General features: G+C 51.8%; 11 protein-coding genes across 11 annotated transcripts; all 11 read left to right on the top strand.

Moving 5' to 3' along the window:
* Positions 1-50: 50 nt before the first annotated feature.
* On the top strand, positions 51-1,046 carry EDD37DRAFT_564149 (fructosamine-3-kinase; the record flags this gene model as incomplete). The annotated part of the gene is made up of 1 exon (XM_062813990.1): positions 51-1,046. The coding sequence occupies one exon, from the start codon at positions 51-53 to the stop codon at positions 1,044-1,046; it is 996 nt and encodes a 331-aa protein (XP_062670161.1).
* Positions 1,047-1,848: 802 nt separating this feature from the next.
* On the top strand, positions 1,849-2,726 carry EDD37DRAFT_650152 (uncharacterized protein; the record flags this gene model as incomplete). The annotated part of the gene is made up of 2 exons (XM_062818217.1): positions 1,849-2,116; positions 2,170-2,726. The coding sequence occupies 2 exons, from the start codon at positions 1,849-1,851 to the stop codon at positions 2,724-2,726; spliced, it is 825 nt and encodes a 274-aa protein (XP_062670160.1).
* Positions 2,727-3,123: 397 nt separating this feature from the next.
* On the top strand, positions 3,124-4,004 carry EDD37DRAFT_650151 (glutathione S-transferase; the record flags this gene model as incomplete). Its single annotated transcript, XM_062818216.1, has 2 exons — positions 3,124-3,329; positions 3,377-4,004. 2 exons carry the CDS (start codon positions 3,124-3,126, stop codon positions 4,002-4,004), a joined length of 834 nt encoding a protein of 277 aa, XP_062670159.1.
* Positions 4,005-4,139: 135 nt separating this feature from the next.
* Positions 4,140-5,906, top strand: EDD37DRAFT_406127 (anaphase-promoting complex component APC10). Its single transcript, XM_062812389.1, has one exon. The coding sequence runs from the start codon at positions 4,429-4,431 to the stop codon at positions 5,530-5,532; it is 1,104 nt and encodes a 367-aa protein (XP_062670158.1). The 5' UTR covers positions 4,140-4,428; the 3' UTR covers positions 5,533-5,906.
* Positions 5,868-8,467, top strand: EDD37DRAFT_650149 (10 TM acyl transferase domain found in Cas1p-domain-containing protein; the record flags this gene model as incomplete). Its single annotated transcript, XM_062818215.1, has 2 exons — positions 5,868-5,955; positions 6,012-8,467. 2 exons carry the CDS (start codon positions 5,868-5,870, stop codon positions 8,465-8,467), a joined length of 2,544 nt encoding a protein of 847 aa, XP_062670157.1.
* Positions 8,468-9,003: 536 nt separating this feature from the next.
* On the top strand, positions 9,004-10,876 carry EDD37DRAFT_405928 (MFS transporter, MCP family, solute carrier family 16, member 6). Its single transcript, XM_062812384.1, has 2 exons — positions 9,004-9,291; positions 9,350-10,876. Exons 1-2 carry the CDS (start codon positions 9,133-9,135, stop codon positions 10,472-10,474), a joined length of 1,284 nt encoding a protein of 427 aa, XP_062670156.1. The 5' UTR covers positions 9,004-9,132; the 3' UTR covers positions 10,475-10,876.
* Positions 10,877-12,971, top strand: EDD37DRAFT_405929. The gene has a single exon (XM_062812385.1). The coding sequence runs from the start codon at positions 11,279-11,281 to the stop codon at positions 12,785-12,787; it is 1,509 nt and encodes a 502-aa protein (XP_062670155.1). The 5' UTR covers positions 10,877-11,278; the 3' UTR covers positions 12,788-12,971.
* A 1-nt stretch (position 12,972) lies between these two features.
* EDD37DRAFT_405930 (histidine phosphatase superfamily) lies at positions 12,973-14,180 on the top strand. The gene has a single exon (XM_062812386.1). The coding sequence runs from the start codon at positions 13,094-13,096 to the stop codon at positions 14,018-14,020; it is 927 nt and encodes a 308-aa protein (XP_062670154.1). The 5' UTR covers positions 12,973-13,093; the 3' UTR covers positions 14,021-14,180.
* A 1-nt stretch (position 14,181) lies between these two features.
* Positions 14,182-16,349, top strand: EDD37DRAFT_405931 (protein phosphatase). Its single transcript, XM_062812387.1, has 2 exons — positions 14,182-14,451; positions 14,500-16,349. The coding sequence occupies exons 1-2, from the start codon at positions 14,403-14,405 to the stop codon at positions 16,266-16,268; spliced, it is 1,818 nt and encodes a 605-aa protein (XP_062670153.1). The 5' UTR covers positions 14,182-14,402; the 3' UTR covers positions 16,269-16,349.
* A 543-nt stretch (positions 16,350-16,892) lies between these two features.
* On the top strand, positions 16,893-18,101 carry EDD37DRAFT_405909 (CDP-diacylglycerol-inositol 3-phosphatidyltransferase). Its single transcript, XM_062812383.1, has 3 exons — positions 16,893-17,201; positions 17,264-17,634; positions 17,690-18,101. The coding sequence occupies exons 1-3, from the start codon at positions 17,057-17,059 to the stop codon at positions 18,071-18,073; spliced, it is 900 nt and encodes a 299-aa protein (XP_062670152.1). The 5' UTR covers positions 16,893-17,056; the 3' UTR covers positions 18,074-18,101.
* A 1,338-nt stretch (positions 18,102-19,439) lies between these two features.
* Positions 19,440-20,327, top strand: EDD37DRAFT_650143 (uncharacterized protein; the record flags this gene model as incomplete). Its single annotated transcript, XM_062818214.1, has 1 exon — positions 19,440-20,327. One exon carries the CDS (start codon positions 19,440-19,442, stop codon positions 20,325-20,327), a length of 888 nt encoding a protein of 295 aa, XP_062670151.1.
* Between the last annotated feature and the right edge of the window lie 241 nt (positions 20,328-20,568).

Genomic DNA, 20,568 nt, shown 5'->3' with positions numbered 1-20,568 from the left:
CTCTCTCTAAGATGATTCTTAATTGTCTCTGAAGTAATATTGAGCCCAGTATGCCTTCCACAATCGACCCGGCCATCCTTCGCGCCCTGTCACTAGATTCCTCCGCAAAGATATCAACCCATGGAGGCTCCGGCTTTGCATCGACATTCCGGATCAGTACGCCATCAGCCTCGGTCTTCGTCAAGACGTCCTCATCGAATGGAGCCGCAGTGATGTTCGAAGGAGAACACGCCTCACTCAATGCCATTCATAACGCCGTGCCGAGTCTATGTCCCAAGTCATTTGCCTGGGGTAAGTTAGACAAGGGCGGGCATTTTCTCGCCACGGAGTTTCTGGACCTTGGTGGTCGTAACAGGAGCGGGGGTGGTGGCAGCGGCATGAGTTTGGCTCAGAAGCTCGCAAAGTTACATTCCACGCCGGCTCCGACACCTGAAGGTCATGACTCTCCACGATATGGATTCCCAGTATCTACGTGTTGCGGAGACACGCCGCAGGACAACACGTCCAGCTCGTCGTGGGCAGATTTCTTCGCGAAGCGGCGTCTACTCGCGATACTGGAACGAGGTGAGAAGAACAATGGACGAGATGAGGACCTACGGCGCACGGTGGAACGAACGATCAATGAGGTCGTGCCCAGATTACTTGGTGATGGACATCTAGGTGGCAAAGAAGGGATCAAGCCTGTCGTTATACATGGTGACTTATGGTCCGGGAATAAGAGTCGAGGGAGTTTCGTGGGGCGGGATACTGCAAGTCCTGATGAGCCCGGCCCTGTGGAGGACTTGGTGTTTGACCCGTCGAGTTGCTATGCGCATAACGAGTACGATTTTGGGATTATGAATATGTTTGGCGGTTTTGGGGCCGGGTTTTGGAAGGAGTATCATTCTACTGTGCCGAAGACGGAGCCGGAGAGTGAGTATGAGGACCGCGTGGCTCTGTATGAAAGCTATCATCACCTGAATCATTACGCTATCTTTGGGGGAGGGTATAAGTCTGGGGCGGTGAGAATATTGAAGGGGTTGTTGAGGAAGTATGGCGAGAAATGAGTCGTCTTAGAGCATGGTATTGCATGAAGAGATCAAGACAGGCCTCGGATGCAGGTTAGGCTAGGTTTGTCCGCGGACTTGTCATGGTGTCCACGAGCGGGTTCGATGCCTCAGACGTCTCATCAACACGCATCAACTGTTGGTCCTGCAAGCGCTTCGACGTCTTTTTGCCAGATCCGGGGGAGGAGTCTTACGCTGACGGCCAATGGTTGAAAACGTCCGCACCCGCGGCCGAAACGCATGGCGTTGGTCCCCAGCGACCGTTATAGCACCTAGGAGGCCAAAAGGGGAACGAGCACAAGCAATGGGCTGGACGTGCCAGAGTTGGTACTCGGGCTCGATGATGTCCTGCCGGGAGGGTTGGCAATGAAGTTGTCGTCCCATCTGCCGATCCATCCTGTGCTCAAATACACGCTTACCAGGGGACAAGTGCCGACAGTCTAGGTGGTTGCTGTTCCATACCTGGGTGTATACTACTATTTCTGAGTTGGCCGAAAAGGCTATACCAGGCTTGTTTCTTTTTGAGCAAGATATGCGTCAGGCATTGTTACGTCGTCAAAGTCTCGGAATAGGGATCTGCGAGGTGTCTATCTACTTGAATATACTGTCCCCGTTTCGCCGTTGTGGATGGTGAGAGAGCATGGATGCTGTGTGGAGTTTGGCGTGATTAACGAAGTTTGTCATCAAAATTGTGCCATGACGCAAAACACGGCTCCATCTCTCCCTCGGTGTTATATATCTGGGCCAAGGTAGCCTCGCATTTTTCGATTAAGCAGGATTAATTCGAAAGAGTATACACAAAATGGCGGCCACTTCTACTCCACGTGTCCTGCTGTTGGGTGGACATGGCAAAGTCTCCCTTCTCCTGTCGCCGCTGCTACTGGCCAAGCATTGGAACATTACCAGCGTTGTCAGAAATAAAGACCACGAAGCAGAAATTCTGGCTCTCGGTAAGGACAAGCCTGGCCAGATCGAGGTTCTAGTGGACAGTTTGGACGACGTCAAAGAAACGTCCCAGGCACAAAAGGTCATAGACAAGGTCAAGCCTGACTATGTGGTCTGGTCGGCAGGTAAGTGACAATGCGAGCAGGTCAGCAACGTCCTCGGTCTGACAGAGGTACAGGCGCCGGCGGGAAAGGCGGACCTTCACGAACCAAAGCAGTCGATGAAATCGCCGCGAAGGCGTATATATCGGCAGCGCTTGCAACACCCAGTGTATCGAAGTTCATGATGGTCAGTTATATAGCCTCACGTAAGGGTACTCCTCCGTGGTGGTCGGAAGAGGATAAAACAGCCGCAGACCATGCCAACACCAATATTCTGCCTCACTACTACAAGGCCAAGGTGGAAGCGGACGAGCATCTGGAGGCACTGGCAAAGAAACGACTAGACTCAGGGGACAAGACATTTCAAGCGATCAATCTCAGGCCTGGAACTCTGACAGATGCGCCAGGCACTGGAAAGGTGATACTGGGCAAGACGACTGCCCGCGGAAGCGTGACTCGTGAGGATGTCGCCAGGGTCGGGGCGGTTCTTCTGGCGCGGAACGATACTCGAGGCTGGTTTGACTTGCTTGAGGGCAAGGATGATATTGAGGATGCCATTGATGAGCTTTTACGATCTGGGCACAATGGCATTGAAGGCGAAGATCTGGACAGGATATATGCGCGGGCTTCGTGAGAGCTGACGCCAAAAGTTGTTGAAATTGAACCATGTCCCTCATCTAGTTCTGCATGCAACCATGTTTTGCGACCGAGAGTGTTCACAGGGTCACAAGTGAAAAGACTGTTGACCTGGTGCTGCACGGAGCAGACCGGCGTTGTATGCGTCGCCCATCGTCCACTGACTTAACTGACCCCGCCCGATGGCGTCAGTATTCAACAGTGGAGGAAACCCCATGTGCCTTACTAATTGTCTTTGACCTCATCTTAGGTATCCTCGACATATATCTTGTAGGAGGTTTACCTTGGTGAATAGCAGAGACTTACGAGAAACGAACAAATCCATCATTCTGAACACTGGTCACTGATCACTGATCACTGAATCATTACCGACCGCCCTGACTCGACAATTCAAAATGGGCTCATCTCACCCAGATTCCGATATTCACCCTGAAGCAACTGGTCCCGCCGCTCATATTGTCGCCGAGCACCAGAAAGAAGAACCTATCACCTTGTATTCTGGCTGGTTCTGCCCTTTCGTCCAAAGATCCTGGATCACTCTTGAAGAGAAGAAGATACCGTACCATTATGTCGAGATCAACCCTTACAACAAAGATCCTAGGTATGCATACTCCTCAACTTCGCATTGGCTGTTCCTGACCATATCAGCTTCCTGAAACTCAACCCGAGGGGGCTTGTCCCGACATTGGGCGCTCCGCAGAAGGATGGATCGCAGAAGCCGTTGATCGAGTCGAACATTATCTCGGAGTATCTGGATGCATCGTTCCCCACGCAGGGACCCAAACTTTTCCCTCAAGACCCCTTTGAAAATGCTTATATGAAAATTTGGGTCGATCACGTTACCACCAGGATCCTGCCAGCTTACCACAGATTCTTGCAGTGGACAGAGAAGAGCCCATACAGTCTGGAGAAGGCTAAGACCGAGTTTTTGAATGCTCTCAAAACCTGGATCTCCGCGGCAGACCCAGAAGGACCCTACTTTCTGGGCAAGGAGTTCAGCTTCGGAGACATATGTCTTGCTCCTTGGGCGATGCGAATGTGGGTTCTGGACCACTATAAAGGAGGTGATGGGATCCCAGCTCCGGGTGAGGACGGCGAAGACCAGCAGGCCTGGGATCGATGGCATAAATGGGTCAAAGCTATAGAAGCGAGGAAGTCCGTGACCGAGACCTTGAGTGAGCGCGAGCATTACCTGCCTATCTATCAACGATATGCCGAAGATAGGGCTCAGTCGGAGATGGCCAAGGCGACAAGAGAGGGCAGAGGTGTTCCCTAGACAACGTGTAACACAACTCATCTTAAGAGGAGAAGAATAAATACTGAATCTCATAAGGGATAGCTAATACAACAAGTGTTGCCGATTATTCCCTAAGCCCGTTGGACAGTATTCGCGGTACGACTGGAAGGCTCCGTACATGTATGAAATGGTGAACAAAAGGAGGTTTCAGCCTTGTCAAGCCCTTTTAGGGGATGACGATGGAGCCGACGCGGGCAAAGTATTGGCGCGTGTTAAGGGCCGGTGCAGGTACAGTAAACAGACAACACGATTATTTGCAACCACCACGGTTTCTTAAACCGCAGCCTTCCCATACTGCTGCTGAGCGGCATCTGGGGAATGGCAGAGCCTTGGTTCCCAAAAGCTTCGTTTCCTTCTCTCCTGGCTTAGAGTCTTACACGGTATATCCTACTATTCTGCGGCAATGCCTCGGGGCCCTCGTACTGGTGGAAGAAACCCACAAGCCCAGCATGCTCGCGATACCGTTGGCGAGACAGGCACGACAACTCCGACCCGTCCAACTACCACGAATGCACTTACAGCTGCAATTCCTCCGTTTATGCTAGACACTCCACCGCACGCTCCTTTCCTGACAACTCCAATCCCTCCATCCAATAACCCAGGCAACTCGATCGTGCCCGAAGCGAACGCCCCCCGACGTCAACACGGTCGACATCATCAGACCCCAATCGATCAAGAACCTACGCAAAACGAAGCACCTGAACAATCCCAGGTCTCACATAATGCATTGGGCTCGGCAGCGTCCGAGCAGGTGGACGAACAATCATACTTGGAGTCCGTTCACCATGAGGTTGAAGATGCAAAACAACTGAAGGGCTTGAGAGACATCTCGTCGCTTGCGACATGGACATTGTCCTCGGCCAAACCTGGCTGTGCTCTACCACAGCTACGGAACCCCAGTCCTACATTGTTCTGGCAGAGTGATGGACCACAACCACATACCTTGACGTTACACTTTTTCAAGCTGGTTGCTATCGTCAAGATGAGGATATACTTGGATTTTGAGCTGGATGAGTCTTACACGCCGACTAAGATGAAGTTCTTTGCAGGCATGTCTGAGGGTGCATTAGTCGAGTTCGGCTCATGGGAGGTCGTGGAGACTACGGACCCAGAGACGGGGGAGACGCATAGTAGCATTGAAGGAGTGCGAGGCTGGATTGACGTACCATTGAAAGGCGTGGGAGGAAGGGAGACGCGATATCACGACGATGAAGACATGCTTGCTAACGGAGGGTCCGACGACCGGTTAGACAGGATAGAATCTCTGGGAGGAGATGTACTGAAAGCCATGGTGGTTCAAGTCCGGATTTGTGAGAACCATCAAAACGGCAAGGACACGCACGTGCGAGGATTCCAGGTGTTTGCGAGAGATCATACCACTCCTAATGCGGTCAAAACAAGAGCTAAGACCAGAGGAAGCGAAGAGACGGCCGATGGAGAAGAAGACGCGGAGGAAGTTGTTGGGCTGCAACTGGCAGACTGGATGGGCGAACCCGAGATTCGGTAGACATGAATGAGTCTGATCACTGCTATCGAATGCAGCTATCATCAGGGGGAGTATCCGATCTCCACGTATGTTAGCACGACCGCTTGGGCTGAGCTGTGAATATGAATAGGACTGGGATCAGAGGCTACGGCATTCGAGTGAGATTCTGAACAGTTGCTATCTGGCGCATGCTAAGGAGGATCGAGCGACGGCATTGTTTGTGACACGGCGATCGCCAGTTGTGATGAGATCGTTGGCGTTCCGAGTCTTCACTAAACCCGTACCGCAACTGTCTTCTTTCACTTTTTCATCCCAACTTCCTCACCAAACCACTCCTACAGCGACCCTGCAAAACAATGCGCACCTTTCCGTTGTCTGTGCTGGTCATTCTCAGTCTCCTCATTTGCCTGCCAGTTTGGTTTGGGCTGGAGAAGATCCCTCAAGGTCAGCCCGATTAAACTTCGAAAGATTACCGCTCGCTTATGCTGACTCTTCCCTAGAACGCTTGGTTGACAGACGATGCGACGCTCTACTGAACGATGGCCACTGGACAGGGTCATTGTTGTCGAAAGATGCAGACCAGACTTGGATTCCATCAGGCTGCATGCTCCACACATACGGTGCTTCGGATGCCAGGACATGCCTCACAACGAGAAGCTTAACATTCCTGGGGGATTCAACTGCTCGACAACTGTTCTGGGCTGTTGCAAGACAATTGGACTATGAGCGGGCCATCAACATAAGCGCAGGGACGGGGAAACACACAAACATCATATTTGCTGCCGAGGGAGCAGAGATCGACTTCATTTGGGACCCCTTCCTTAATGAGACGAGCGCCAGAAACGGAACTCGAGTTACGAAAGCAATCAGACCCAAGTTCAAGCCTGACGTGCTCGGCATCCCAACCGGCCCTCCAAGCACGAATCCAATCAGACCTAAGCACAAACCTGATATGCTCGTAATTGGCGCCGGCCTTTGGCACGTCAAACATCTCAACAACTCATACCTACCTCGGTTGACAGAGGGCATAGGCAAGGATAACGCTTCACGGTCTTCTGAGCTCGATCTGAAAAAAAATGTCAGCCATGACCTCGAAACACTCTTGCTGCCTATCACTATATCCGTCCGAGCTAGCGACAAGCGCATCCGGTCAGAAAACCTTACTCGGGAACGTATCCATGCTGCTAATGCCGTCCTTGCTGGTGCGAACACCTCTCATTACCATAAAGTCTTGCGGAGCTATCTCAGCATGGTCAACAACATGCCGTCGGCATATATGGCAGACGGGATCCATATCAGCGATGAGATCGCCTCCACCCAGGCACAGGTCTTGCTGAACTACATGTGCAATGACATTATCGACATCCCACGACAACAATCTCAAGAACATTGCTGCAGTGCTCACGTTTCGCCAAATCCTCTGCAGAAAGCGATCCTTCTGGGCGGAGTATACTTGATCGTGTATCATTTGCTAGCATTGCTCTTCCGATGTTGCTCCAGTGACGTGAAGGTGCTCCCCACTGCAAGGACTCAGCAACTTTCTGGTGGCCTGGCTACGGTCTCATTTGCTGTGCTCTGCTGCTTCGCATCGGACAGGACTGCTCTGTTCGGGAAAGAGTCGAAAACAGTCGACCAGACCATGTTCCTCTGCATAACGGCGCTTTCGTGCCTGTCAGGGTTCACTACTCTCAAGTCAAAGACAGCTACGACTGGCAACTCAAAAGGTGGCATAACCTCGCAATTGAGCGGACGGCAGCTACTGTCCAGAGACCAGACAGAAGAGTGGAAGGGCTGGATGCAGATTGTCATTCTCCTTTACCACTACTTCGCGATGTCGAAAGTTCTATGGGTCTACCAGTTTGTTCGGCTACTTGTCGCCTCGTACATCTTCATGACGGCCTGGGGCCATACCATGTACTTCATCCGCACCAACGACTTTTCACTCCGAAGAGTGGTCAATGTGCTGATGAGGACCAATCTGCTGAACGTCATTTTGGCGTTTGCCATGGGCACGCAGTACGACTTGTACTACTTCCCAGTGTTATCGAGTGTTTGGTTCCTGATCGTCTGGATCACTATTCCGAGGGCATCCTCCTCCGGTGCGAGAGTGCACTCATTTTGCTTTCGTCTGGTGCTATCCATAACGATTGTTAGCATTATCAGATCGAGAACTGCCGCCCTCGAAGCCTGGCTGGCGAGTCTTGACAGTCTGGGCCCGGGGATATTCAGACTCAATGCACGTGAATTCGTGTTTCGATTCTCGCTGGATGCCTACATTGCATACCTTGGCATGGTGCTGGCCTTTTTCTACTCGCGATTTGGAGCCACACGTGGATCAGCGTCATTCGATCTATTCCGTGGTCCCTTCATGCCGACCACGATCGTGGTATTGATAGCAGCATGCAACCTGGTCGGCTACACGCTATTTTGCGGTCGGGTCTCGGACAAGCACCATTACAATAGGTGGCACCCCTTCATATCACCTTTGCCGGTCATGGCATTTGTCGTTCTGCGGAACTCGACCTCCAGAATTTCGAGGTCTCACAGCCGTCTTTTCGCCTGGTTCGGCCGCTGTTCATTGGAAACATTTGTGCTGCAATACCATATCTGGCTCGGTGCAGACACGCATGGGTTGCTTCGATTCGGTATGGCTGAGATTTTGTTATATCGCTATGGGGTCAAAGGCACCTACTGGTGGAACATGCTCGACACCTTTATCGTCTCGGTGGTATTCCTTGGTTTAAGCCATTCAGTTTCGAAGGCCATGCCCGTGGTCGTGACAAGCTTTCTTGGTGATGATGTTGACAAAGGATGTCTGAAGCAATGGAGAGAGCCGGTTAAGGACAACATGACCATGCGTACGTCGACCTCGGCAAGTCTCAAGTTACAGCATAGAGTCGTGCTAGGTATAGGTGCCTTGTGGCTTCTCAACTGCACTTGGCATTGCTTTGAATGAGTGCCCTTCAGCTAGAGCTGGTCTCACGAATGACCCTACGACGAAAGGACACCAGTGCCAGTGTATTATTGTATCTTCAAGTGGGCGGACAAAAAGCGCCTCCAATCAACACAGTCGCATGCTGGGTGAATGGCACCCTCGACCGGCCTATTCCGCAAGAACGCAGTGACAGTCATACAGAGATCAGTATGAGATTTCTTCTCCGCATTTTGGTCCAAAAAAAGTCCGATATGATCTCCACCACGGAGATGCACGCTCTCTTAGCGATTGCTTCGACGACAAGTCAATTGTGAGATTCCCGACCTCGATGTCGCCGTTGAGCAAAGCAGATCGATCGTTCCTGCCATCGACTTGAATGGCAGACCATGTTGAATGTCCAGCGCTACTATATCGCTTCTCGAAAGACAATGTGACGACGGTGTACTTTTGCATTGCGCCTTGCCGAACTTCCGTCCTCGGAGGTTAACGATGTCGTGATGTGGTAATAAAATAAATGGTCTCCACCTTTGACTCCGCGTTTATATGTTTCCCGTCGCGCCTTTCAATTTCTCACCTCAGAAAGTTTGTTCTTCCCAGGTTGTCCCTCGCGCCACATCCTTTCTTTCTTCGCGGGTGCCCAATGGAGTCGAGATACGAATTAACTGAACGAGAGTGACGACTGCAACATGGCCGAAGAAGGGTCAAAAGAAACGCCCGAAGTGGCGGTCCCCATTGCACCTGGGGTGCCAGCCATATCCTATGATCCAAACGAGGAACCAGCCTACGGCTGGGTTGTTTGCGGCGCTCTGTCCGCGATCAATGGCTTCACCTGGGGTATCCTGGCTGTAAAGTGCCCCCGTCCTCTTGGAAGGGGGAAAGGACATACTAACATAACGTGTCTAGAGCTTCGGAGTTTACCTGTCTTATTACATCAACCATGAAACTTTTTCTGGTGCTTCTGACCTGGATTACACGTTCGTGGGCGGAGTCAATTTCGCGACCGCCTTGTTTTGTGCGCCTCTTGTCAACCTGAGCACGCGAAAGTTTGGAACCAATATCCCAATGTACTGTGGCGCCTGCATGTTCGGTGGCGGATTTGTGGCAGCGTCCTTTGCTACCGAGTTCTGGCATCTGGTCCTGAGCCAGGGAATTCTAGTCGGTATGGGTGTTGGCTTTGTGTGGCAACCAGCTACGCCCATCCTGCCTCAGTGGTTCAAGAGAAACAGAAGTCTGGCACAGGGTATCGCTGCCGCAGGCTCTGGTGTTGGCGGGATTATCTTTTCGTCATCAACAACGCCGATGATTGACAACCTGTCCTTGGCATGGTCACTGCGCATCACGGGAATCATTGCGTTCGTGGTCCTAATGATTGCAAGCTTCTTGATCCGAGATCGACATGCCACGCTCCGCCCACGCATCCGGCTTTTCGACCACACTTTGTTGCGAAAGTCCCGGGTTTGGCTGTTGATGGGATATTCCTTCTTCACCATCTTGGGATATATCGTCGCGATTTACTCGCTTTCAGCATTTGCCGTCTCGATCGGGCTCACTCAGCAACAAGGCGGAATCGTGGTTACTGTGATGAATGTTGGGACTACACTTGCAAGACCATTCGTTGGTGTGCTTAGCGACCGCTACGGCAGAATAACTGTTGCGGGGATCTTGACAGCGAGCAATGTGTTGTTCGTCTATGCGATCTGGATACCCACAAACTCGTATGGTGTGCTTTTGTTCTTGGCCATCCTGCTCGGCGCAACAAGTGGCATATATTGGGGAACAATTGCACCACTCTGTGCAGAAGTGGTCGACCTGACGGAGCTGCCGTCGACCCTCAGTCTGATGTGGCTGACCGATGCTTTGCCTTCGCTGTTTTCCGAGGCCATCGCTCTCGAGATCCGTCGCCCAAAGTCACACCGACCATACTTGTGGCCGGAGATATACACTGGATTGGCTTATTTAATCTCAAGTCTCTTTCTGCTTGAGCTTCGGCGTCGGAAATGGGGTTGGGGCAGCGAAAGGCACAGGTGATGTACTTCTCAGCAGTCCTCAGCTCTCGGTGTTCTGCAAACCTCATCTTCACCCATGTGAAACTCTAGCATCACACCACCCGAAGCCATGGACTGATTACTGAACACGTGGCTAGCCGACGTGCTCGGAAAATGTCTATGACGACAGCATGCATGCCGGAAGTCTAGCTGGGTTCCGAGCCACAATGCGCCGCTATCGACATTCCATCAAGCGTGCGGAGAGCATTTTTCACCGTTGCTTGGAAGTCGACGAGTGGTGCTGTTCGGTATCGAAAGAGTTGCCATCTCCGGTGGATATGGCTATGATATACGGCCATTAACGGGTTTCCGCGCCACTCCACCATAAATCTCAACTAAAGTCTCAGCTCCACCAATGCCACTGCTGCATCAGAGCACTCAGCCCAACACAAAATTGTGAGCTCCATGGACGATTACAGCTCGTGACAGATGCTCGGTACCTCGGTGAAAGAAGTCTATGCGGAATATATTTGTACCGACTCAGACACCGTGATATAGCGCGTATAAGAGCAGAGCAAACCCTGTCACAGGTCTGATATATACATGCGACACTATGTACTCTCCATAACAAGTGTACCGAGTACAACATAGTCGATACGGCTGCAGTCCGAATTGAATCAGGAAGATCCCCCCCCGCAAGGCTGTCCAACGACAATCCAGAAATCTCGGCCTGGCAATCGATTACATCAACAGCAAACGACATTGCTCCCAATATCTCTGGGCTGACTACAGCGGCAGTTTCAGAAGCCCGTGTTCAGCGGTGTGGTGCTAAGGTTACGACTCAAACATGTTGTCGTACCTGAGCCCGTTACCGACTCTTCCAGACTATACTGGTTTTCACAAGGTCGGCTCCACGGAATATGAGATCCCCTTGGCCTCACTAGGGCTCCAACCTCTGCCGGAAGATCTTACGTTGTCGACGGTGAAGTTTCGATTGTTCTATCCTACCACTGCTCAGCCGTCTTCTCGTTATGGCGTACCCTGGCTGCAGGAGCCTCAGACAGAATACCTTGACGGCTACCTGAGGTTGGCACGGGCAAAACCTTGGCTACGGAATATCATTCAGTCGATACCGTACTATCTGCGCTCGACACGAATACCAGCCTATGAAAATGCACCACCGTCAAGCAGCGATGCTCCCCTGCCTGTCGTTATCTTCTCTCATGGCATAATCGGTAACATGAACACACATAGCGCCATTCTCGGAGAGCTTGCGTCCTATGGTGTCTTCTGTGCTGCAGTAGAACACCGTGATGGAAGTGGTGCATTGTCAATAGTCCGGAATGGAGACGACGCGAAGAAGGCTCCGGCACCAACCGAGATCACATCGATAGGATTCAGGCAAGTGTCGCTCAAAATCAAACCAGGAGTGTATGAGCAGCGAGACGAGCAACTGCAGATCCGACTTTTCGAGCTCATGGCAACATTTCGAGCTTTGGAAATGCTCAACGCAGGTCTGTCAGTCAGGAACCTTGCCAGCAGTACTGAAAACGAATGCGCCATCCCCAAAGGAGCGTTGAATCTGAACCCGAGTGCCGTTACGTGGGCTGGTCATTCGTTTGGCGGCACAACTCTCATACAATTCATGAAATCAATCTACTATGAAGACCAACGGGAAGAGGACAACTATTCTCTGCTTTTGCAATCGGCGCCCCCATCCCTCAAAGCACAGATCACGCCAACCAGCCCTCTGATTCTACTCGATCCTTGGTATCTGCCGCTCAAATCCACGCAAACTCGATGGCTGTACGAGAAACCTCTACCATGTCATCACTCCGATGGAGAGGCAAGCAACGACGGGAGCGCCAGGACAGTGATTGTAAGTTGTGAAGAATTCGCACATCACTGGCCAGAATGCCACTCCCACATACCGGCGATCATTGCTCAAGACCCTACGAGCGTCGAAGTGCAGACCGACGAGGAATACCACAAAGAGTTTGCCATGTACAAGAGTCCCAGAGACTATGTGAACAAGAGCAGGAAAAGGAAGGCTCAAGCGGCATTGGATGCTGCACAGAAGGACCCGTCCGTCCTTGGAACCTCTGAGAAGGAGGTAGACGAGAATGCAAAGCCCATCTCGATGTTTGCACTACACGACACGACCCATATCACGCACTCAGATTTTGGGGTTATGTTCTCGTGGTTTGTTTGGTGGTTCACTGGACAGAAAGCCCCCGAGTTGGCTGTTCAGAACACTGCTCGTTGTATATTAGAGGCAGCAGGACTCCCGGCCGCAGATGATGCGGCAAGAGTGATGGGATCCAGGGGGCAGGCGCAACTTGAACGGCTTTTATAGAAGAGAAGGGTGTGAGCTGCGTGTGAGGTATGCGGATGATTAGACCCAAGCGATGAACATCATCGCCATGTATGAATGAAGAACTCATTGCGTGAGTCAATGAGAGTACAATCCCCCCTTAACTTAATCACAGCCCAGTGCCGCATTGCGAGTCGATTAGTTGTTGACGAGGCTGACAACCTCGGCACAAAGCCGGCGGACTTTGGCGATTCAGTCACTTTTTCCGTAACTCCAATATTTTGACCCTGGTGTCTCTACGCATTCCGCAATGTCTGTACTCCTCCTTACCATGCTATAATAGCAACCATGCCTGTGACAGAGATTCTCCTGCTGAGGCATGGCCACCGCCTGGCCTGGACTTTGAATCCGGTCACTGGAGAATACTCGTCCAATCATCCGTTTCCTACACGATTACCTGCCGACCCTCCCCTGGCATCGCATGGCGTCCGACAGGCGCAGGAGACAGGACAATACCTCCGCGAGTATCTGGGTGGAAAAGCGAAGCAAGACCGGGTGCGCATATATTCGAGTCTATTCTACAGATGCCTGGAGACGTTACGGCCGACAGTCGAGGCTCTCATTGAAGTCACACCGCCGGAGTCATCAGCCAGGAAAAATCTACAGGTACGAGGAGAGCGAGGGATAGGAGAATGGTTCGGACGCGCCTGGTTCGTGCAGCCTGCACCTGCAGAGCCATCAGTGCTACGCAGAGATTTCTTCCCCTGGCTAGATGACACGTACGAATCCAGAGTGACTCCATCGAAGCATGGGGAGAAGATAGACCCTCTGCACGATCGCATTGCGCTGGCGCTGGCACTGATCGTTCAAGATGTCGACAAGGAGTACGTACAAGCCGGCCGAGGTGACGAGGAGGTGACGCTCCTGCTGTGTGGGCATGCTGCGCAGCTTATAGCCACAGGACGGGCGTTGACGGGACAGGTTCCTGATGATCACGACGAGGATGATTTTCAGTGCTACACTTGTGGACTCAGCAAGTTTGTACGCAGGCAGGTCCCCGCGTCGTACAATGCTTACTACGATCCTGGCTGGCGAAGTAGCGGAGGTGTCGCTGGTGGTTGGAATTGTGTACTGAACAGTGATTGCAGTCATTTGTCGCAGGGAGAAGAGAGGGGCTGGCATTTTCATGGGGATGAGAGCTTCGACTCGTATGAGGCGGCGTCGGCGATGGGGATCCAGACTCATGATGGGGGTGTTAATCCGCCGAAATTGTGAGACTGTTTTCTCACGGGTAGCATTAGAAGATAGAGAGATGGTATTCTATGTTAGACCTCGAGAAGCAGAGGATCATATATGCCACAATGCTCCCACACGCCCACCCACGGTCCCCCATTTTCAGGCGGAGTTTCGGTTCGGGGTGCCCCGATTTCAAAAACCTACCTCAACCAAAATCCAAGCACCCATCGTCACCTTCTTGTCTTTGCAAACCGAACCACCTCTATATGACTTTATCCTAAGATCGTTTCAATTCTGAATTCTGGTGCCCTTTTTGCGATCCCTAGCTTTGCATAGAGAATGGTCGTCTATCGTGCGAAATCCTGCAGGTGTCTGTTATGATCCTGTAATATGGCGAGCTTGAAAAGCTCCCACGTCAGCCATGTCCCGCGGCTCTCGATTGTTACATCCTCCTGCCGAGTCCTATTATGGTGATTTGCATTTCTCTTGTTGTTTCTAAGCTATATTGACCAAGGTAGACCTATTGTCGACCTTCATACGACAGATACGCCCACCAACGCAAACGAGATTGCACGATGCGCAGCAGAGACGACAGTTCCACGATTACTTCGTTACCCATTTGCCGTCCTCTTCGCTGCACCCCGACTCACGCAAATCGACGAGCCTGGCGCATAAGTTTCCCAGGAATCAGTCGAAACCTCACACCCCAGACGGGAAATCCACTCCTGCGAGTCATCCGTCCGCTTTAAGAGACACTACAGTTGTCCGCATACCCCTACGAAGTGCAAAACACCACTTCGGCGCATCAGTCTCTCGAGGTAGTCGACCTTACAATGAAGACGCACACCAAGCCGGTGTTATTGAACTGCCAGCCTTCGCGAAGAGGCCGCCACCTTCGATAACAGCGAGGTCGCGGCCGGGAGAAGGCACATCCGCAGAAGGAGCGTCGGGTGATCCGCAGGTCTTCTACTTTGGAGTGTTTGATGGACATGGTGGAGCAGAATGCAGCGACTTCCTGAGAGAGAAGCTGCACGATTACATTGAAAAATCTGCACAGGTGTTTGAGTTCCAGTCCAGCTTGCAGAAGCCGGGCGAGAGGAAGAAAGAAGTTGCCGCGCCAACAGGGGAGGAAGTTGACGTTAGCGAAGAAGACCAAGGAGATTCCGATTCCCTTGAACGAAGTGAGCGTGAGCCTCCTCAGTCAGGCGAAGGACAGTCTGGAGATGGTGCCGCATCAGATTCCAAGAGGGGCAGACACCCTCCGTATCCCGGTGACCCGCCTCTTATCCAGAGTGCGAATAGGAACCGCATCCAAACCCTCGAGAAGGAGTTGACGAGGGACTGGAAAGAACTTGTGGGAGGGTATTTCCGGCGCTTCAAACCAGCTTACTTCTCGATCTACAGTGGATATCAGAAGCTGGGCGAGGAGTCTGAGGCTTTGAGCGAGGCAGGAGAGGACGTCGACCACGGTGCCGCCATCGAGGAAGTCATCAGCTATGCTTTCTTGAAAGCAGATTACGATTTTGTCGCCGCACAAGCAGCTAAAGATTCGGAGAACAGGGACAATACCAGAGCTGATCGACCTCTTAACGAGGGGGATATCTTGGGGGAGCCTACCAAATTTGCACGCGATATTGGGGGACCGAAGAGGTTCAAAGGTGGCAGTACTTGCAGCATTGCTATGATATCAACGCCTTCCGCCACGCCGTTCTGGAATCCTTCGACGACATCTTCGATGCTAGTAGCGCATGTGGGAGACACAAGAATTCTGCTATGCTCGACGGATAATGGCAGAGCTGTGCCGCTGACTACGAATCATCATCCGTCCTCACCTATCGAAAGCAGCAGATTGCGCAGATATGCCGGGATCTTTGTCACGGATTCTTTTGGTGAGGAGAGGATTTCTGGCCTCGCCAATACCCGCGCTTTTGGAGATATTACCTCGAAGCGGGTTGGTGTAAGTGCAGAACCGGAGATCAAGAGGGTAGAGCTAGGTCCTGCCGAGTACTCTTTCATGGTGTTGATGTCGGATGGAATATCGGGCACTTTGGAAGACCAGGAAGTGGTCGATATCGTCAAAGAGGCCAAGACACCGGAACAGGCCAGTAGAGATGTGGTCAACTTTGCGACAGAGGTCTCTACCGAGGGTGATAATGCGACCTGTCTGGTTGTACGCATGGGTGGATGGGAACGACGGCAGGAAGGAGGTTATGGAAGTCTAGGCACGAAAGAGAGTCGTGATTACAAGCGACAGAGTGCCTCGGATCCTCGTGCCCGCCGGCAGTAGTTCATGATAGCATGGTAGAGTTGATGCAGATAGTACGACTCCCTTAAGTTGATCAGAAACAAATACATAACGATCCTGTCTAGGTATACAGAGTACCACTGAGTGAGTGCATAATCAACGGGCAGCTAATCCGGCGAACGAATGCGATGCTCTCTCAACAACCGTTCCACATCACATCACAGCGCATCGAACCGGAAAAGCGTGGATGCGGGTGTGGATGTGCAGGAGCCAGGAGGAGAACAGGGGGTGAGAGACCCTGAACCTTAGGCAGCGTGTGGACACTGCAGCTTAACGTCCCGCGCGAAGCATGCAGCATGGGTAATTAAATAATCTCCGTACTTTGTTCGGCCTCTCCGGATCTCGAGGTTTTGCAACAATCCTCAGTTTACAACGTCCTCGAGTTTCCAAGATCAGCTGCTTGTGATTCTGATACTTGTTGCCTACTGTGTAGTAACTTGACGTCCACTATCTTTCGCGAACCTGACCGAGTCGATCCTCTCAGCCCGTGGGAAACGAAGTAGCCTTCGAACTAAACAAGCCAAAGCCCAAGACAACGCCAACGCTTTATCAGCGGGATCAGGCATCCTTTATCAGCAGCACTTTCCTGCGCGATCCGGCCTTAGCATATCGGCTCCCTGACCTTCCGAAGCCCTTTTGAAGGTGTGCCTGATACAGAAGTTGCTCACGAGACTGTTCTCTTCTCTCTATAACACCGGGCTTGCTGTATTTGCAAGAGAAAAGATATCCCCCTCCGTTTTGGTCCTGCAACTCGAACTTCGTTGGAGACCATGGCGGAGGAACAAGAAGAGGTCGGCCCCTTGTTGGGCAAAGCCAACGGTCACGCACAGAAAAAGATGAACGGCGCGGTAGAACAGGTCGAGTCAGATATCTACGAGGAGGAGAATATCTTTTTGTTTATTCCTAATATCATCGGTATGCTTGCTCTGTGTTGAGCTTGGGTCGGAATAGCAGGAAGACTGACGATGAGTGAACAGGGTACGCCCGGATTATTTTGGCGGTCGCGTCGCTCTATTACATGCCCCTCCACCCCCGGACGTGCTCGGGATTGTACAGTTTCTCGTGTATCCTCGACGCTGCGGACGGTATGGCCGCCCGACGGTATAACCAGGGGACCACGTTCGGAGCGGTGCTGGACATGGTGACGGACAGGTGCACCACGTCGTGTTTGCTGGTGTTCCTTGCGTCTGCGTTTCCGAGATGGTCTATCATCTTCCAAGGGTTGATCAGTCTCGACCTGGCAAGTCACTACATTCATATGTATGCGACCTTGACGATGAGCGGGCAGAGTCACAAGAAGGTGGATTCGAGCAGGAGTTGGATTCTGCATTTGTACTACACAAACAGGGTATGTTGAGCCTCGAGGACGAGCGGAAGGTGTTTAGCTGACGATAAGCGCACAGGTTGTACTGTTTCTATTTTGCGCTTTGAACGAGACGTTCTTCATTGCGCTTTATTTGCTGTCGTTCTCGTCGCCGTTGCTCTCGCCTTCACTGCTTGTCACGACCGAGAACGGCTTGACTTCGGCGCAGCCTGGCTCGCCGGCGCATCCCAAACCTTCCACACTGTTTGCCAATCCTTGGAGTGCAGCGGCGTTGGAGATGGCGCGTGCCAATAAGATGGACAGTACGATACCGTGGATCATTGCGGGTATCAGCTTCCCCGTCATGTTCGGCAAGCAGGTGATCAACATCATTCAATTGGTCAAGGCGAGTAAATGGTTGAGCGAGGGTGATGTGGCTGCGCGGAGGAAGGCAGGGCTCACGCCGAAGAAGAAGAGAGTCTGAACGGTGATGCAAAGAAGATGGTGCCTCTGTTGAATCTGACTTGCAGAAGGACTTCATCAGAGGTTGCGGCATCTACAGACAATGCTATCTTTGGCAAAGGGGTGGCCTTCAAATCTAGCTGGCAGGTTTGCAGCATATGTGGAGAGTGCTGTCTCTGGCAGGAAGACTGGTTGCAGATGATGCGAGTCAGGAGCATTGGAGTTCTGGTGCAGCATCGGCTGACTTGATGGAAACAACCACAGTCAATCGCTTATTGGGAATGGCATCATGTTTCTGCGCGCCTTCTATCATATGGGACTGACGGGATATCCTGGACATATTGTGGAAGGAGAGTTCTGCACAGCAGCATGATGTGGGCGCAATGGCTTCCCTTGAAGCCCTTTATATTCGACTTGTTATTGCATGTCACGATAGAAATACTTAATACTTAATACCTAATAATCATCTGTATCATCTTTCTTAGTGAAGCCGTCTCACATTCATTCGTTTAGTGGTGTTCAGGGAACACCAACGAAGACCCCAAACTGTAGCTAGCGTAAGTGCATATGAGCGGAACGCGTCCAGACGCGTCACATCAGGATATCGACCAGCGACCCAACAACACAAGGACGTCGTTTTCGAATTGTTCGATGCTGAACCGCGGTCTTGAGTACGGATCGATCGCGCTATATGGGCAGTGACCTTATGGGCAACGACCTTTCAATAGAGAGTAACTACCCGCCTGACCGTCCGAACTACGAGAGTTGCTCCAAATCGAGAACGACCATGCCCGCCTATCGTCTACCATTGAACAAAGAGCAGAGAGACGCCTGGCGGGATCAGAACCCAGCTGAGTACAGAGAGTGGAAGTCGCAGCAGAACAGAAAATACAAACCTATAGTAAGAGTGATGCGGAAAGATCCAACGAGGAGCGCCGAAGACCTGCTTGCTGCTGATCGGCGAGATATGGACACAAGTGTTGAGCATGATATGGGCCAGCCTGCGTTTGTGAAGAGAGATATAGCGGAAGCTGGTATCAACGCACGAGCTCCAGCAGCAGTCTTCAATGGTGTATTTGACATCCTTGGAGATGGTGAATTGGCCGATGAGGAGAAGCAGCAGCAGCTGGAAGACGCTCCAGAAACGCCAAGTCAAGTGGGAAGAGAGCCGCTGAAGGAGCTGCAGCACTCGCAACGGCCTGGCGCTCTTGTCGACAAAACATGCAACGCCCCCTATTGCAAGAGGTTGCGTCAAGTAATCAAGGATCTTTATGGAGGTACCAGCGAGCGGTATGGATGAGCAGGAATATGCTGTGATTGCGGACGTCGCGAGTCAGTATCATGAATCGGGCTCAATAGAAGAAAATTTGCTGCAGAAGATGCACAACATGCTGGAGAGTCGCGCTAGACTCAAAGACAACAGCGACAGACCAAACGTGGTCCACTATGTCCCGGGGGTTTTCAATCCACCATGGGATCAGGTCCGCGAAGAAGATGAGGAGGACGAGGAGGCAGACCAAGACGAGGAGGCAGACCGAGGTGACGAGGAGCAGGAGCAAGAGGACGAGGATGACTTTGGCCAGATACTCATCGATCGGCTGCAAGAGACATTGGACAAAAGCGTGGAGGCCGAGGGGGAACAGAACGAGGAAGAGGAGAATGACGACAACTATTATGATGACCAAGTTGAAGAACAAATTGAAGCCCGGACCAACGATCAAGAAGAGCAACCCGTCGCGTGCACTTACGATCCGCTAGTAGCCCCTGCACAAGCCGCCGTCGACGAAGGGCAAGCTATCGTCTTCAAAGACGTACCTATGGCAAAGAGGCCCAGAGATGATGGCGATAATCCAAAGAATCAATTAGCAGGATTAGCAAGATCATCCAAACGCCAGAAGATACTGGTCTACGGCGAGCAAGCAAATCTGACCGAAATGATGAACACACAAAAGAACACCGGCCCTACAGCTTCCACTCTTGCACGGTCTAGGGCCGCAAAAGCAGCACTTCCACGGGGTGACTGGCCACATCTACGCTCCGCAAAGACCTTCTCCGGCTTCTCGCTTGTCGAACAATCACAGACGTTGAAGGATTGGATGTCAGACATCGAAGACTATGTGGAGTCTATTCAAGCTGGTGCAATCCCGTCGTCGAAAGTCCTTGCTTTCTTTCAACGTGTCAACGTTCATCTCAATTGTGTTACAGAAACACTTGATGATATCGCCCTCGGCAATGAACGTCTCACCGCTATCACGCAATCGTTCAGGAGGAAATGAGGAAGGCTGAGCTCGAAAAGTGTGAGATAGGTGAGCTGCTGGGCAGGTTCACTCTACCGAGCGTGGATTGAGACGCTTCGACAAGTCAATCACAGTTGATGTCAACACGCCGACATCAACATGAGTAACACTGTCGTTAAGCAGGTTATGAATGCTTCAAGCGTCTCCTACGATGATCGCATTTGCGCCTGTTTTTCCCAGTACGGGGTTAACGAGGTGGGATCATGCCTTCTCCGCACTC

This window comes from Exophiala viscosa (genome assembly GCF_022695815.1).
Source record: "Exophiala viscosa unplaced genomic scaffold EDD37scaffold_5, whole genome shotgun sequence".
Taxonomy (NCBI): Eukaryota; Fungi; Ascomycota; class Eurotiomycetes; order Chaetothyriales; family Herpotrichiellaceae; genus Exophiala; species Exophiala viscosa.
This window is presented reverse-complemented; position numbering and strand designations above follow the sequence as displayed.

Bases quoted from the DNA above. Each gene is read 5' to 3' on its own strand.
- EDD37DRAFT_405909 (XM_062812383.1), top strand. From the start codon at position 17,057: ATGGCGGAGGAACAAGAAGAGGTCGGCCCCTTGTTGGGCAAAGCCAAC. The intron at 17,202-17,263 runs GTATGCTTGCTC...ATGAGTGAACAG, and splicing joins GTTTATTCCTAATATCATCG to GGTACGCCCGGATTATTTTG. The intron at 17,635-17,689 runs GTATGTTGAGCC...ATAAGCGCACAG, and splicing joins ATTTGTACTACACAAACAGG to GTTGTACTGTTTCTATTTTG.
- EDD37DRAFT_405930 (XM_062812386.1), top strand. From the start codon at position 13,094: ATGCCTGTGACAGAGATTCTCCTGCTGAGGCATGGCCACCGCCTGGCC.
- EDD37DRAFT_405931 (XM_062812387.1), top strand. From the start codon at position 14,403: ATGTCCCGCGGCTCTCGATTGTTACATCCTCCTGCCGAGTCCTATTAT. The intron at 14,452-14,499 runs GTGATTTGCATT...TGACCAAGGTAG, and splicing joins TCCTGCCGAGTCCTATTATG to ACCTATTGTCGACCTTCATA.
- EDD37DRAFT_406127 (XM_062812389.1), top strand. From the start codon at position 4,429: ATGCCTCGGGGCCCTCGTACTGGTGGAAGAAACCCACAAGCCCAGCAT.
- EDD37DRAFT_405929 (XM_062812385.1), top strand. From the start codon at position 11,279: ATGTTGTCGTACCTGAGCCCGTTACCGACTCTTCCAGACTATACTGGT.
- EDD37DRAFT_405928 (XM_062812384.1), top strand. From the start codon at position 9,133: ATGGCCGAAGAAGGGTCAAAAGAAACGCCCGAAGTGGCGGTCCCCATT. The intron at 9,292-9,349 runs GTAAAGTGCCCC...TAACGTGTCTAG, and splicing joins TCACCTGGGGTATCCTGGCT to AGCTTCGGAGTTTACCTGTC.